This window comes from Ptychodera flava, chromosome 4, assembly GCF_041260155.1.
Source record: "Ptychodera flava strain L36383 chromosome 4, AS_Pfla_20210202, whole genome shotgun sequence".
Lineage (NCBI taxonomy): Eukaryota > Metazoa > Hemichordata > Enteropneusta > Ptychoderidae > Ptychodera > Ptychodera flava.
This window is the reverse complement of record NC_091931.1, coordinates 14,536,952-14,551,995: the sequence shown is the minus strand read 5'-3', so window position 1 is coordinate 14,551,995 and position 15,044 is coordinate 14,536,952. Positions and strand designations below refer to the sequence as shown.

The 15,044-nt window shown below is 41.0% G+C and overlaps 1 protein-coding gene across 1 annotated transcript in view; it reads left to right on the top strand.

Annotated features, from left to right (window-relative positions):
• Positions 1-7,434: 7,434 nt before the first annotated feature.
• The window catches only part of LOC139130969 (cyclic nucleotide-binding domain-containing protein 2-like), a 46,375-nt gene continuing 38,765 nt past the window's right edge, over positions 7,435-15,044 (top strand). Inside the window, exons 1-2 of the mRNA XM_070696835.1 lie at positions 7,435-8,203; positions 9,015-9,228. Of these exons, the coding sequence (XP_070552936.1) occupies positions 8,097-8,203; positions 9,015-9,228 (321 nt within the window). The 5' untranslated portion in view covers positions 7,435-8,096. The remainder of the gene's footprint in view (positions 8,204-9,014; positions 9,229-15,044) is intronic.

Here is a 15,044-nt window from a genome sequence, read left to right as displayed (position 1 = left end):
TGTCAAATCGACCTGCGCATTTCAACTAAGATGACGTCATACATACAAGTTGAAAATTGAAACAGTCCCCTTTCCGCCGCTTATTCATGAGCCATTCAAAGGTCAGACGACAATTAATGTGCTAGTCACGGGGCACGTCACCATTAATTGACTTGCAAATACAACACTTAGCAGTGTACAACGTGTTGACCGAAACTCCCCTACTGCGGTTTAATTTCGCTTTCAGTCGGCAAAGTTCGACAGAATGCTGAGCCTTTATAAGAAAATAATTGAGAAATACGACGGGCTCTTCAGTAATTGCCAGTAATTGCACACGGGTCGAAGGAAAAAAATCGTTGCTGACTCGAGTCTGTACACTGAGACGGGAGTAGAGTGTTTGATGTTTGTTTTCGAAAGACTGAACAGCCAACTTGAAGGAATTTAATCGGAACGCAGCGTTATGCTTTCTGTAGAATCACCTTATCAAAGGCTACCGTCGCCAAGTCTGCCCAAGTGCCACATTGTTTTGTTTGTTAACAATGTGCTTCTCAAACAGGATTTAGTCGATACAGCTGTAACAGTGTCAACTGTAACTGAAAATATACGTGTATTTGTAACACGCAACTTGGGTATATTTGTTACGGTAACTTTCTATCCTCCGCAATGCACCATTTCAGAAATCATTTTCAATTTTACATACAGTAAGATGCTAATTTAGTAGCCTTATACCACGCTTCATGGTCGCATGTATAGGGCCGATAAAAATTTTGCGCGAAAGAGCCAGTGGTCCTGCAATAATCACTGCGCTTGAATCGGACGATAATGAAACTTGATCAGTACTGTCACCGCTTCGAAGGAAGTCATTCAAGGACGGTGTTTGCGCATTTTCCACGCTCCAACGCCCTATGTAGTATTTTGTCAACCGTTCTACCATCAAATAATCCCCATTGCACTGCTGATCCACGTTGCCATGGCAACTAAGGGAAGCCACCAAACCCTGTCTTCGGCTTCGGTCATTGAAAGGAACCGGACAGTCGGAGCTGACCTCGTTTTGTGCGAAGGTCAGCTGAGTACGTGTCTATCTACTGGAGTCATGTTTATTTGTCTTGATTTTGTGGCATTGTTGCCCTCACAGCAAAGCTTCAACCACTCAGTGTATGACTCGCATACTCAGTATTTGAAAATAAGATGTGACCAAGCGACAACTTAGGGGAAACATACGGACATACAGAGATTGGAATATGTGACCAAAATAGAAAGGCCTACCTAGCTAGATAGATATACATAGATACATAGATAGATAGATAGATAGATAGATAGATAGATAGATAGATAGATAGATACATACATACATACATACATACATACATACATACATACATACATACATACATGCATACATACATACATACATACATGCATACATACATACATACACACATACACATACATACATACACGCATACATACATACATACATATACATACATACATACATACATACATACAATACATACATACATACATACATACATACATACATACATACACACATACATACATACACACATACATACATGCATACATACATACATACACACATACACATACATACATACACGCATACATACATACATGCATACATACATACATACATACATACATACATACATACATACATACATACATACATACATACATACATACATACATACATACATACATACATACATACATACTAATAAGGAGGTATGTGAGACAAGACAGACATATATCATACAGATACGTACGTACATGTACTTACATACTTGCAGACAGACATGCAGAAAGTAAGACAGACAGACAAACACACACTGAGCGGCCGAGAGAAAGACAACGTTTGTCGAGTGAGATACAGGAGCAGACGTACAGTACAGCCCACACACTCTGAACACGAGATACAAAACACTGCAATGCCGTAAGCAACGCAATTGACAAGGGAAACGAGTAGGGTATTTGATAAATATGACAAAATACCGTTAACTTTGACCAATCATCTATAGTTTTGATCCACCATTGTATGAAGTGACGCTTTCGACTTTTAATAATTAAGCTGTGCGTTCTCGAAATTCATTTATATTTGGCGGATATCATCTCTGAGTAAATAGAATTCGACTAGTATTGACGTGGGTATACTTATTTTTCAATTACCGATCAGAGAAAATGTTCAAACAGGTCGACAAATCAATCCCACTTTGTTTAAAGTTCCATTATTGCTCTTTTTAAGCTCAGCGTTGGCGGTTGAGAGACATATATCATCATAGCGTAGTGATTATCATTGCTCTTTATTTATCATGATTGTCATGGCGGCCTCGGTTACGACTGACTCAGATTAGCTCATACCCCCATCCACTGAAAAGCGAGCCAGGGGCGATTCTTTGGATAAAATCTGCCATTTTCTGATTGACTGACATGGAATAAAGGTCGCCAGAACCACGTTTTTCGGAATTTCCATCCAAGCCAGTCCTATAGTGTTAAGATTTCATGACTTGATTTATATAGCTTGCTATATAAACGTGTTTGTCACTTTTAAAAGTATTATGGTATCATGTGTTTGAACTGGAGTGTTGGTCAGTGTCGCTTGAATGAAGTACTCGTTTCCAGTATAGACCCTAAAACAGGTTCTGTGTCTAAACCGAGTTGCGTTGAGTCGATAAGAATAGGAGTGCGCTAAGTGGCTATCAGTGACCCGGGGCGATAATACAATCAACAGTAGTTGTGTCTGATATTCTCTTCGTTGTAAGTAATCCATTAAGCTGCAGTCAGGGGCTTAAGTATTATTTAGTCCTCAATACTGTGCAATTCAGTGTAATCGAAATAGTCGCACTGTTTAAAGTGTTAAAAGTTTCCATGGGGTCAAAGAAAAGGCACGAAAAGCCAAAATTGTCATCTTCATCTTCAATCGCAGTTGACAGGACATGCAAATGATACTTTTCGGTGGCCACCCAACGGCTCCCACTAATTTCGCTGAGTGCTGCGTCTCTTTCCTTCTTGAACATTCTTCCCTTTCACACCCGTCCAAGTTGAAGCGTCATCTTCGAAAGGTCAACGTCCGCGGAAGGTATAGTTTAGAAGATCTATGGGGCGGAGCTACGATTATATCCTCGTGCATGGGTTCCTATTCCTGTTGAAATAAATACTTTTGAAACAGTGTGGAGGCGAAGACTGTAAGACTTGCAAAAATGAATATAGGTTTGGTCACGTGATAGAGGGACCGTGGTTTATTATTGAGTCTTATTTCTGCTGCCATTCCACCAAATCCTGGCAACTTCAACCGAAACAGCTTCAAGATTGACAGCTTAGATGTTGCATTTGAAATATAGATTTTTGCATTTATTCATGAAGACTCTGTTAGATGTATATTTGAGTGCTCTCAACAACAATGAAGAATAAGAACCGACAGCGGTGCGCTTTCTGTTTGTTTTTTTAAACTCTCAGTCGCGACAATTCGAAGTCGCTTTCATAAACTCGAAATACAAACTTGCACATTGTAATGATAAAGACCACTTACTGACTCATTCGAGTGTCATCCAGAAAATACGAATAAGAAAACGACAACCGGTGTCCCTGGTCCATTATCTGTCCATGTCTGTTTGTTGTTCCTCGAACGATGAGATCGCCTGTCTTTCAGTCCACTTCTAGTCAACTTACATAACCCCAAATTGTTTTGTCCCCTCTTGTTTGTAACCAATGATTTGGCCCTTGAAACCATTGGCGGAGAACGGTGAGTGAAAACGCCACTTTGATTGAGTCACGAGATTTTTCATCTGAGCAGAATAATGCCTCGTTCATATAAAAGACGATCTCAGCAGCAGACGATCAAACCAACCACTCAGATGTTCAAAACACTATCAATTTTTTTCAGTAAATTACGTTCTCTCTTTCCTGCAAAGTTTACCTTCGTAATCGTAATGTATGATACAGCTGTACTATGACTTGTCATGTCCTTTGTGTTCTTTTGTAAATTAGGGTTAAATTAGACCGACAAAGTTGTCGAGCAACGTAATAACTATTGAATTCCGGTGGAAAAGTGTATGGTGAGAACAAACGACACGCCATTAAAAAGGTGTATATCGATTTGCAATATCGTGCAAGAATTTTTATGAGCAAAAATGTGTCAGCCCGAAGGGCGGGTGTTGAACTATTGAAAAGGTAAAATTAGTATCGAACGAGTTCGACAAATGAGCCCCATGTGACCGATTTAATTTCAAACATAGCGTAAATCGGAGGACATGACTCGATTCAGTTTTGCATTGTGATTACTTTCTGAGAAGAAAACTGCCTCTTTCAACTTGAGAATCCATTTTAAAGCACCCGGGCTGCTTAAATTGTCGGCATTAAATTGTGTAAACAACTTGGTACTTCTGCTTTGTTAATTTTTTTTTTCGCGGCTATCTGACGTTCACTCGTTTCGCGTTAAGTCAAATAGACAATTGATCAAGATAAAAAATTGATTTCGACCTACTAAAATTAGTCATCTACCGGGATTCCTGCATAATTTACATGCGAAAAAACCTCTTATTTTGGTGTTGTCTTTGTCAAAAGGTCGTTTTTCGAGACGATAAAATTTGTTTTGGTTCAACAACGTTCTCTTTGACGTATCGCAAACTGTTGTAATATTAATAGAAATATATTAGCTGTAGCGTTTGATAACACTTTCATTATATTTTCTCATTGAATAAATATATCTTACTCTTCTGCCAAAAGCACATTGAAATGCAAAGTAGGATTCTTTCAAACATAAGACAATCTGTACAAAATACAATGCCATTGTTGACAACTGAATTCTGGTCCGGACTCTCAAAATTCAGTTTTGCACATCAACACTTGGCATGCAGTACACACATACAGGCTGTACTAACAAGATTCATTCTAGATACTTTGATATTATTATTGGAGTTGGACAAGAAGCTGTATTTTCGCACGGGACAGAAGTATTGGACAATACTGCACAAGTTACGGCTCCGATTGCAACTCTTGGCAGCCGCCATCGATGTCGATACTTTCATATTATCAGGTGACAATGTGTGAAAAGCAATAATAAGGACCTTTGTTACATCATCTTTCCGTGGAACGTCAGTTGTATTATTTATATTTATAGGATTGGCAGAAATGAACGAATGATCATGAGTGAATGATTCGCTCGTTTTATCGCGCAGTTGCCACAACAGAATATGTTAAAATACGCTACCTGTGAGATCAGCCATATTACAGAACGAACGACTCAAGCATTAATGCAAAGTTTATTTTCATGTGACCTGTGCCACCTTTCCTTCTAAAATAAAACATTTTAGATGTTTTTAGCGTAATAAGAGTACAGGTAACTTGAGTGCTGCTAACGATATGACTGGCAGAAAGAATTAATTGTCGAGACCGGAGCCACCTCGACTAAAGGCAATGACGTCAGTGCACAAATGAACGGCTTAGGGATGGACCATTAGACCTTGGGAGGGGGGGGTGGTCACAATGAAATTGTGAAAATTTTTTTTACTATTGTAAATTTCTGAAATTTTTTTTTTCCAATTGAGATTAGCTGTGCAAATTTTTTTTTTCAGAGTAAATTTTCAGATTTATAATTTTTTTTTAGTTCGTCGCTTTCTGAAGATAAAGAGGGCAAAGATGTGGTGCCAAGCACCACAAGCGGCCACGCAAGCGGTCACGGGGGGGGGGGGAGGTCGGAGAGGGGTGTCCCCCTGCTGCTGTTGGAGCTTTTGAAAAATAGAGATTACAATGGCGTATTTGGTGGCACTTGGGGAGTATTTTTGAAGGGGAGGTCAGGAGGGGGTGTCCCCCTCCTGCCGTTGGAGCTTATGAAAAATAGAGATTAAAATGGTGTTATTTGGTGGCACTTGGTGAGTATTTTTGCGGGGGGAGGTCAGGAGGGGGTGTCCCCCTCCTGCCGTTGGAGCTTTTGAAATAGAGATTTAAATGGTGTTATTTGATGGCACTTGGGGAGTATTTTTGCGGGGGGTGGTCAGGAGGGGGTGTCCCCCTCCTGCCGTTGGAGCTTTTGAAAAATAGAGATTAAAATGGTGTTATTTGATGGCACTTGGGGAGTATTTTTGCGGGGGGTGGTCAGAGAGGGGTGTCCCCTCCTGCCGTTGGAGCTTTTGAAAAATAGAGATAAAAATGGTGTTATTTGGTGGCACTTTGGGAGCATTTTTTCGGATTACACATCTTCCTCTGAAACATGGTCTTCTTGCTCCTCAGTAGCTTCCTATAGTTTTGAAAATTGACTATTTTGGTTTCCTGGCTTCCCTTTCTACTGCGTGGTGAAATGGCTACATGCACACCACCAAACATCATGCATATCTCATGATTCACAATTGATTTTGACAAGCTGAGAAGCTAAAATAAGCTAAATAATATAGTTGAATTTGCATATTTGTGTTTTTAGAGCAATTGTTGCCCTTTTTTGATCAAAACATCTATTTCTCTGTAGCAGCATGTCCAAATTGATTGGATGTGTATAGATGTGTTGAAATTTCAATATTTGTCTTTTTAGGCAATTTATGCCATTCATGGTCAAAAAATCTGTATTCTCTGAAAGGGCTTGTCCAATTTCTTTGAAATTTGCTACACAAAAACGATTATTCATTCAGATTTATTCAGTATTTGCTATCGAGAAACTTTCAAAGTTCAACCCCTTTTGTGTGTTTTTGTGTTGGGATTTGTTGGATAGATGGCATTCTACGTAGTGTATTGTTGAATGTTAAAACATGTGTTGCTGTTGTTTTTTGAGGCTGTTTTTTGAGAAAAAAGAATTGAAAATACCTTTTTAAAAGCAAAATAATACATAATGACTTGATATGTTGTTTTATCATTATTGACGTGTTTCTACTTGTTCACCCATTCTTGCAGTCATCATTGCAATAAAATGCTGTGAAAAAAAATGAAACTGATGTGGCCTGCATCTGTTTACCTTGATCTTAAAAGGCAAATACAACTTTCTGTCTTGACAACCATACCATAGTTTCAATGTTTTACCTAGTGTACCTGCTTGGTTTGTACGCAGGAAACAAGTAGAAAACAGGTTCTATAATTTCATAATTTTCAAGTGATCAGAATACAAAAGTCCTGAAAAGATAAGATAATCACAACTTCCAGTATAAGTGATACAGTCACTCTAAATGTATAAATTAAAATTAAAAATGTGCCGGGAGGATGTACTAAAAAATACAGAAAGTTGCTTTCTGTCGGTAAAATCTAAAAAAAATTCAAAATTTTAAAGTCTTTTGCAGATTTTTTTTTTACGCCTTTGTCTTCTTATTTATTTATTTTTTATTTTGCAAACTAGTTTGAAGATTTTTTTTTTCCTAACTTTCTGCTCTGAAAATTTTTTTTTTCTGTTTTTGACCACCCCCCTCCCAAGATCTAATGGTCCGTCCCTTAATGCGCACTTCGGTGTGTATGAGTGTTTTCTATAGTGCGTCCGTAATTGTGAGGTGTCCCTGTTGAATCGTCGATAGCCGTGTTTTGACTTCGGTGTGTGCAGCCAGAAACAGGGTGATCAGCAGTTCACCGAGACTGTGCAGAATTTGGACTGTTGAAAAGGAACCCATTTTCCTCTGTCAACCTGTTTTTTTATGGAATCCCATGATGGTCTTAGCGGCTTTTGACAACCAGCATAAAATCACAGACAATTTGAAGTGCCGAGCTTGAAATTCCATAAATTTTAGGCAATTAACCTCTCGACAAGGCTTGTCGCCTCGGGGGCTACTAAAGGGGATAAGCCCGCGGTCGCCCTTCGCGAGACCTTATTTGAGTCGCTACTCTATCCCGGGGGAACAGACTGGCCGAGCGAGTGTTTTGATAATCAGGATAATCAGGAAAGTGATCAACGAGCGCAGTACTGCAAGACCGAGACACCAGGCCGACAACCACCGGCCCACGCCGCGGTGACTATACTGTATATAGATATCTCAATGACAAAAAGATGAACCTCTTCGCTATTGTGTGCGGTCATCTCTCGAAGGCTCTTTGAAAATTATTGTTCGATTGTCGTGCTGTCATTTGACAACCGAGGCAAAACACACGTACGCCCGCCTGTCAAACGCGCGGTGTTAAACGAAGAAATCATGGCTACGAGAGCGGTGGCCCCGGTGACCGTCCCGCCGTCTCAGGCGATACAGAGAAACTCAATCCAGGCGGCCACGGTTCTAAGTCGATGGAAGTCCGGAATGAGGTAAGGAGAGGTGTCTTACTACACTGGAATAAAGTGGCGGGCCGAAGGGGAGAAAATTGTGTGAACGCATGTAACGACTTTGTGTTTATCGTTTACGTGACCAAACAACGACCTATTCAACTTGCCGTGGCTTTTTCTATATGGGCGCACGTCTCAATGACTGCGTCGAAGTGTCGACGTGAGGTGTTTATGCAAAAATTCGTACACAGAGTTAAAAAGTCAGGATTTTGCAGCATATTCCAGGTTTAAGGCGGATAGTTTTCAGATACACACCGAAATCTCTCAACACGACAATTTTGGCGTGATAATGACACTGATACAGTGCAAAGTCATTCAACCAAGCCAAAAGCAATGAATCGTGCATTTATTTCAGTAATAAATTTTTCACACAAAAAGCGTCTCATTTGATTGCGAGGCTATTGCAAAGAAATGTTTTGCTCGTATATCCACTTCGGATGTCGAATACAATATTACCAAAAGTAAACATTATTATGCATTCTTACATTTTAAGAAAAATGTGTCTCGTTGTAAACTCTGAAATTGCTACCTTACTGTATTGTGAAGTCTTCGTGATTGAGATGATGATAAACTTGTTGACTGAAAATATATATGTGTGTGTGTGATTGGAGAGAACATGGCGATTTATCAAAGTTTAGTATACCGTCACTGTGTTGTTACCAGGATTGTTACGACAGTGTTCGGTGGTACAACATTTACTTAACATTCGATATTAAGTATTCCCGCAATTATTAATCCGAGGCATCCATCATATCTGCGACACTTCATTTTTTCCCCGTTTCCGATCCACAAGGCCCGGCCGTGGTGGCAGGCGACGACTGTCCAGATCGTTGAGCGTGGAGGGCCAGTCAGGCTCCCTGACGGCCAACGGGAGCGAGCACAAACCGCAGTCGAAGTGGCGGTCACTCTTGCGGAACAAGAAGTTCGGCAATCTGACGGGGGCGGCGTTGGAAGAAGCCAGGCAGGAGAAGAAGAGAGCCGTTATCAGGGGTCTGATGGCCGATCCGGTAAGTTCATGGCCAAGGATCTTGATCAAACAGGTGGTCGCAACAATCGTCAAAAATGGGGTGCGGTTAGTTTTGTAAGTTAAAGCAAGAAATCCTTAAATGCCTTCAAGAAAACACGGCAAATAATATTTGTGAACATGGAATGAAAACTCCCTTTTTATGGCGTGTAACTTGCTACAGACTCGGAGACAACCTACGCTGGAATCACATACAAAATCAGTCTCAGGGAGACAAATAAGAAATACCGACAAATAACGAGTAATTGTGGAGGTCACGTTGCCTCGTACACTCTGCCGAGACAAAGTCTCGTCGGTCAGGACAAGGAAAATTCTATCCGATGGGATACATTTGTCAATTCATTAAGAGTCTCAGGAGACATCTTGTCATGGCTCTGAAGTTCAGGGTTGTCCGAAATGGGCGACGTCACGTAAACTATTTACGTCATCAGTGACACTGACGTGATTCAAAGTGGATCTTCATCGACCATGAAAAGTACAACTACAGCGCGCGTTCTGTCTGACAGGTAAACTCACCGCCAAAGTCAATATTCTGCGTGACCAATTTCTTCATGTCAAATCTGAAGCTACCTATACGCTTTTCGTGAGAGTCTCTGCCTTTTACGTTGATTTCATTTCTTGTCCACAGTATCTAAGCAGATACAGTGACTTAGCGTGATCGTCTTTCTGACAAGACTTTAATTACAAAATGCCCTCCGTACCTTCTGTCGAAAATTGAAATGTCAAATCAAAACTCATAGAATCCTCGATCGCGGGGAGATATTCCAATGGAAATCATGCCAAGTGTCATCGTTCGGGAGGCTTTAATATAAAAATCAGTTGATACGTTTTTTAAGTTATAAGGAGGGCAATCGTGTGCTAATAAGTTTGTTTTTCATTCTTTTCAATTAACGTAAAATGATGTGTCCGCTGGCGCAGTGTCTATGGAGAGTCCGTTTGAGGGTAAATAATCGCAAAACGACATCACGTGACGTCGCGGATCGCTTTGACAACTTTTTGACTTTGCGGCAGAAAAAATGCCGTGAAACGACGCCCGATCGCACAAGTATTTCCCTTATGTCCATTATCCGTTCTCGTTGCTAAGCTCCTTAATCCCCTGGATTGCGAGGGCTAATCCTTTAATTTTCACTGTTTTCGTTTCGGTGAACTAAAAGTATGCCAACCACACTGGGTGGTTGCGTGATTCATCATTAGTCTGTCTTGTAGTTGTGTGAAACAAGAGCGTGCAGGACTACACCCCCCCCCCTCCCCCACCCGGCAGGTAACATCAAATCTCTTATATCTGATGATGATAACTTTGCGTTCACATTCTATGGATCAGCGCGGAAGTATATACGATTTTAAGTTCTGAACATTTACGAGCATTAAAAGGGATAAAGATTCATATATTCCATACAGTATCGGCTACAGAATATTACAGACTTAAGCTGTGCCCAGGAAATAGTGTGTTCCGACATTTGCTATTGCTGTCTGTGAAAAAAAGCAAAGATTTTATTGAAATTCAGTTATGCTACACTTTCCCGTTCACCACGTCCAATATTCCTTAATGAGACTTAGCGCGTTATCCCTTTAATCCGACACTTTTGTCGTGTCAGTTAGATTCCATTGTTTGAGCGGTGACGGGGTCGCTCTGAGGGGGGACCTCGAGACGTCATGAGTTGAATTTACCTGTCCACATTACGTATAGCTGATGGGATATTTACAAAAAAGCCTTTAACAGCACGGATTAGCCACACAACTGCCACTCGGATCCAATTTACACAATCTGAACACAAACTGCTGTGGTTGGTACGCACCAGGCTCAAAGGCAACAGTAACAAAACTCGTGTGGAAAAACAACAACAACACCCATGCAGTTCGCGACTTGACAGCTGAAGTTTGTCGACTGGCAAACTAAGCTGGTGTTCACTGTGTGCGGTACAAGCCATCTTGTAGTTTCAGGAACCAGTGGCCAGTTATAAAGTGTATCGCCCGTGTAATTAATTTGATTGAGCAACGTCACAAAGTGCAAAGCCAAGCATGCAATCGACTGTCCAGAGTGTCCTAAGTGCTTTTCGACAGACCGCCACTTTATATGGCGTAATGACGGTGATATATCAAAAGAAACACTCTTCAGACAGCCTGACTTCCATGAAAGTGACCGTTTGTGATCGACGATTGTAGAAACAAAAAAATGTACTGATAAATGGCAATCAGTCTGCCACTCGAATAAATCAGCCACGGAAAACCGCAACTTAAGGGGTGGTCGGAACTGAGCTCAGAGGTCCTATGGGACCCATACTACCAATGTAAACACTGTATCCAAGTTAAGTTGGCGAATGATGAAAGTTAAAATATGTTTTTCATACTGTCAAATTTAAATTTTATTGCAATGTTGACGTAATGCATCTAGATATCTTAAACAAGAAAGTCATACAGGCGCACTGAACGTATCGGCAAATGTTTTTATTTTGTAACAAAATACGTCATTTGTTCTGGACGAAAAATTGCTGTAATTTGTAATTGACGGGAGTACCAGTTTATACTACATTTGGTGACAAATATTATGAGATATACCGTATTACTGAGAGGCAGGCTAGGAAACTAAAACTAATGACAAATGCTATTATGTTTTGAGGATTGATAGTCTTGAATGTGACCTTCGCGCATTCCAACCTTCTATTGGAAGTATACTTTTTCTTTCAAAGCTTATTATAGTACATCTATAAAACAATGTTGCCGCATGTACGTGTACAAATATTCGTTCCCTCGGTCACACACTGACAAACGCGACCCGAGGTTTACTTAGGTCGCTTCCATACTCGTCCGCGACACTAAAGTAGTGATAGTAGTCCGAGTCCAGAACGCACTCCACCTGAATACGGTGCATCGACAAGGCACTGAGTACACGCACTTCCAACTCACGCTAATAGTGAATATTGAACGGAATACAATCATTCAAAGAAGCGATCGAAGTCGCGATGAAAGAAAACTGAAGTTATCTGTATCTATTATTATACCGCTTTCGTATTCTGATATATCTAGGCTGTGAACATGCTTCAATGTACGCTCTTTTTCGGTGTTGAAATAGCACTACGTATTTCAAGTACCTTAAAGTTCAACCATTGTGAAATTGGGGTTGTCATGTAGAGACATTAATCTCCTCCGCTCTCTCATTTCGTGGGAGAGTACGGTAAAAGTAGTGTTCCCGCCCCTTTCGCCACGATGTTTGGAGCAATAAAACGCAGGCCTCTCAATAATCATCTCGTGCGGAAAGGCGAGCGATTGTTCACCGTGGCGTGACGACCCAGAGAAGATTGATTTATTAATTCCATTGTTTGGCCAGTGTAGGTATCGTATCTGCCAATGCAAACCTCGGAGATCACAGTGGGGGCACGGTATCTGAGGCGCATTCATCTTGCAGGCGTAAATCACCGTGTCTATCTCCCCTGTGGGTTGACTTCAAAACACATCGGGCGTAAAAATAAGCTCGCACTCTAGTAAGACTAACTACTGTAGGCGCTGCAATTCTCCCATTCTTGTGTCGACGACAATAGGTGTACTTTGTCGTTTGAGGTCACAGGGTCGCCGCCTTCTAGAGGGAAGCGCCCGATGGCCCGACTGTTTACAATTTTGTTTTGTTTTGCTTTCTCCTAGATACCGCAATTATTTGACCAGCGTCTCAAAGTGTACATGCGTCAGCATGTCTAACCATTGTAGAGACACAGAAGGAATGGCAGAAAAAACCCGCCAAATGGCTCGAAAACTTTGAGTGTGTACTGATAAATCCCAGGGGGATGTATGCAATCGCCAGCTCGGATACGACCAAGAGCGGTAGTCAGAATACACGGACAAGAGCCCGGTTAAAATTGCCCTGAAACTGTTACCAGGTTATTTTTGATCCAGCCAGTGACCCGATCCACTTATTTGGGGACAAATTTCCGCAAGGTCGGGTCGGCAAACAGTTGGCTCTACGCTGTTGCCGGGCATGTCACGGGCGTCCCATTAAAAGACGGCGTCAGTTGCCATGGCAGCAGGGAGGGTAGGGTCGTCACCCGATGAAATTCGCTCGTAATTGTATTTTTCGCCGTCGTGGATTAAAATCAACAACGCTTACGCAGTAACTTGATTCCGAAATATCATGTCGATGAAATTATGTACACCGATCTGCTGAAATTATAAACTGATTCAATGAAACGTAAAATGAGCAGAACACGATACGCAAACAGAAAAAGCGACATTTCTATTCACCAGTTACACACATTTCATTTTTGCGAGCTTCTACCACACACAAAGGTCCATCCGTCCTCGTGTATATTTCTGCTGTCTGCGAAACTACACGTTGTGCCCGTCACGGTCATGTTACACACAAAATTACACATACCACATGTTCTAGGCATTGCAGGTGGAAACTATGTCACAACCATAAAGTTTTATTTTGCTCCGAACAATCTGGCCATTAAACTGTTTAAACGCGGCTTTTAATCCCCTCTATGCATATTCTATAACATTCAACGGATTCAAAATTACTGGCAACCGCTTGTGTAAAACGGCAAGTTTGAAAAGCAGACACGCGAATAAACAGAATACGAGCATTTGCACAATACAGTCTACTTTACGGTAACACAGCTATATATTATTACAGAGGGTACCGTGCGAAATAGGGTTATTAAATACAGTAACACTTACGAAGAATCAACACTTGAAACTCATTTCAAAGGTTGCCTGGCGTTTCAAAATGGCTAATGGGGAGCCATTGCTAAGCAACGTGATGGTAACGCGTAACCATGGTTACCGGAGCGTAATCCATGTGTCCATGGCAACAGACATACAAGAAACCTCGTCAACCCTACAGGTCTTGTTCGTGAGGTGATTCCGTCTGCAGAGGTCGGGCGCTCACTGCTGGGGGGATCAAATATGATTAAACAGTAATTATTAATGTAAGTTATGTTCGTAGATTATTCCCCGACATCAAGGCGATGAAGTCTTTATCTTCGAAATATCTTTCTTGCGCCCTTTTCTAATTAGGAAAAGTCCTCAGATATTTCTGATAGTTCTATCGGGTGAACTACACTGTTTTTTGTTTTCAATATACTGCTCTTACATAGCCTATAGGTATAACAAGTCAATCAGTCAAGTTATCGGCTTTTCATTGATTCCTTAGTCTAGGTAAAGTGATTATGATATAAATGCGAGGCAAACATGTGGGTAGATTGTGTTGTCATCAACCTCACTTTACTTTTCAATTAACGTGTTTTCATAACCCTCAGAAAACACCAAATTAATCATTTACAATTGAACATACTTATTAGAGAAACACGCTAGGGGTTTGTCGTAACTTGCATGAAGGTCAGTCAAGTGACCTGAAACACCCAGTATTGTCTTCTTCGGCTGACGGCGACATCCTGTTCGAGGCAGCAAGAAGGACGCCTCGCGATGATAATCGTCGGAAAAAAAAACGGTTGGCAATAATCGATGAAAAGAATGCTGCCTACTTCCAAATAAATCCTCGAGCCGGGAAAAAGTGAAATACCTCCCGCCATAAGTAATTTTAGTGGGGGTCAGAAAGGACCTGCCTAGCACCTGGATGTAGAAACACGTGTCGTGTATTGAAGAACTGTTTACGCAGTCCGTTTTAATCATTTGTGTTAATCACCAGTGCAGAATGTGTTACTGCACTAACCTCCACCTCACAGTTTAGACACCACATGACGCAAAATCAATTTCTAATAGTTATAGTCTACGTCTGTGACGGTTCTGAAATGGAGTGCGTTATATTGACAAAGAATGCACGAAGCGTTCAAGTCCCCCTCGTCTTCC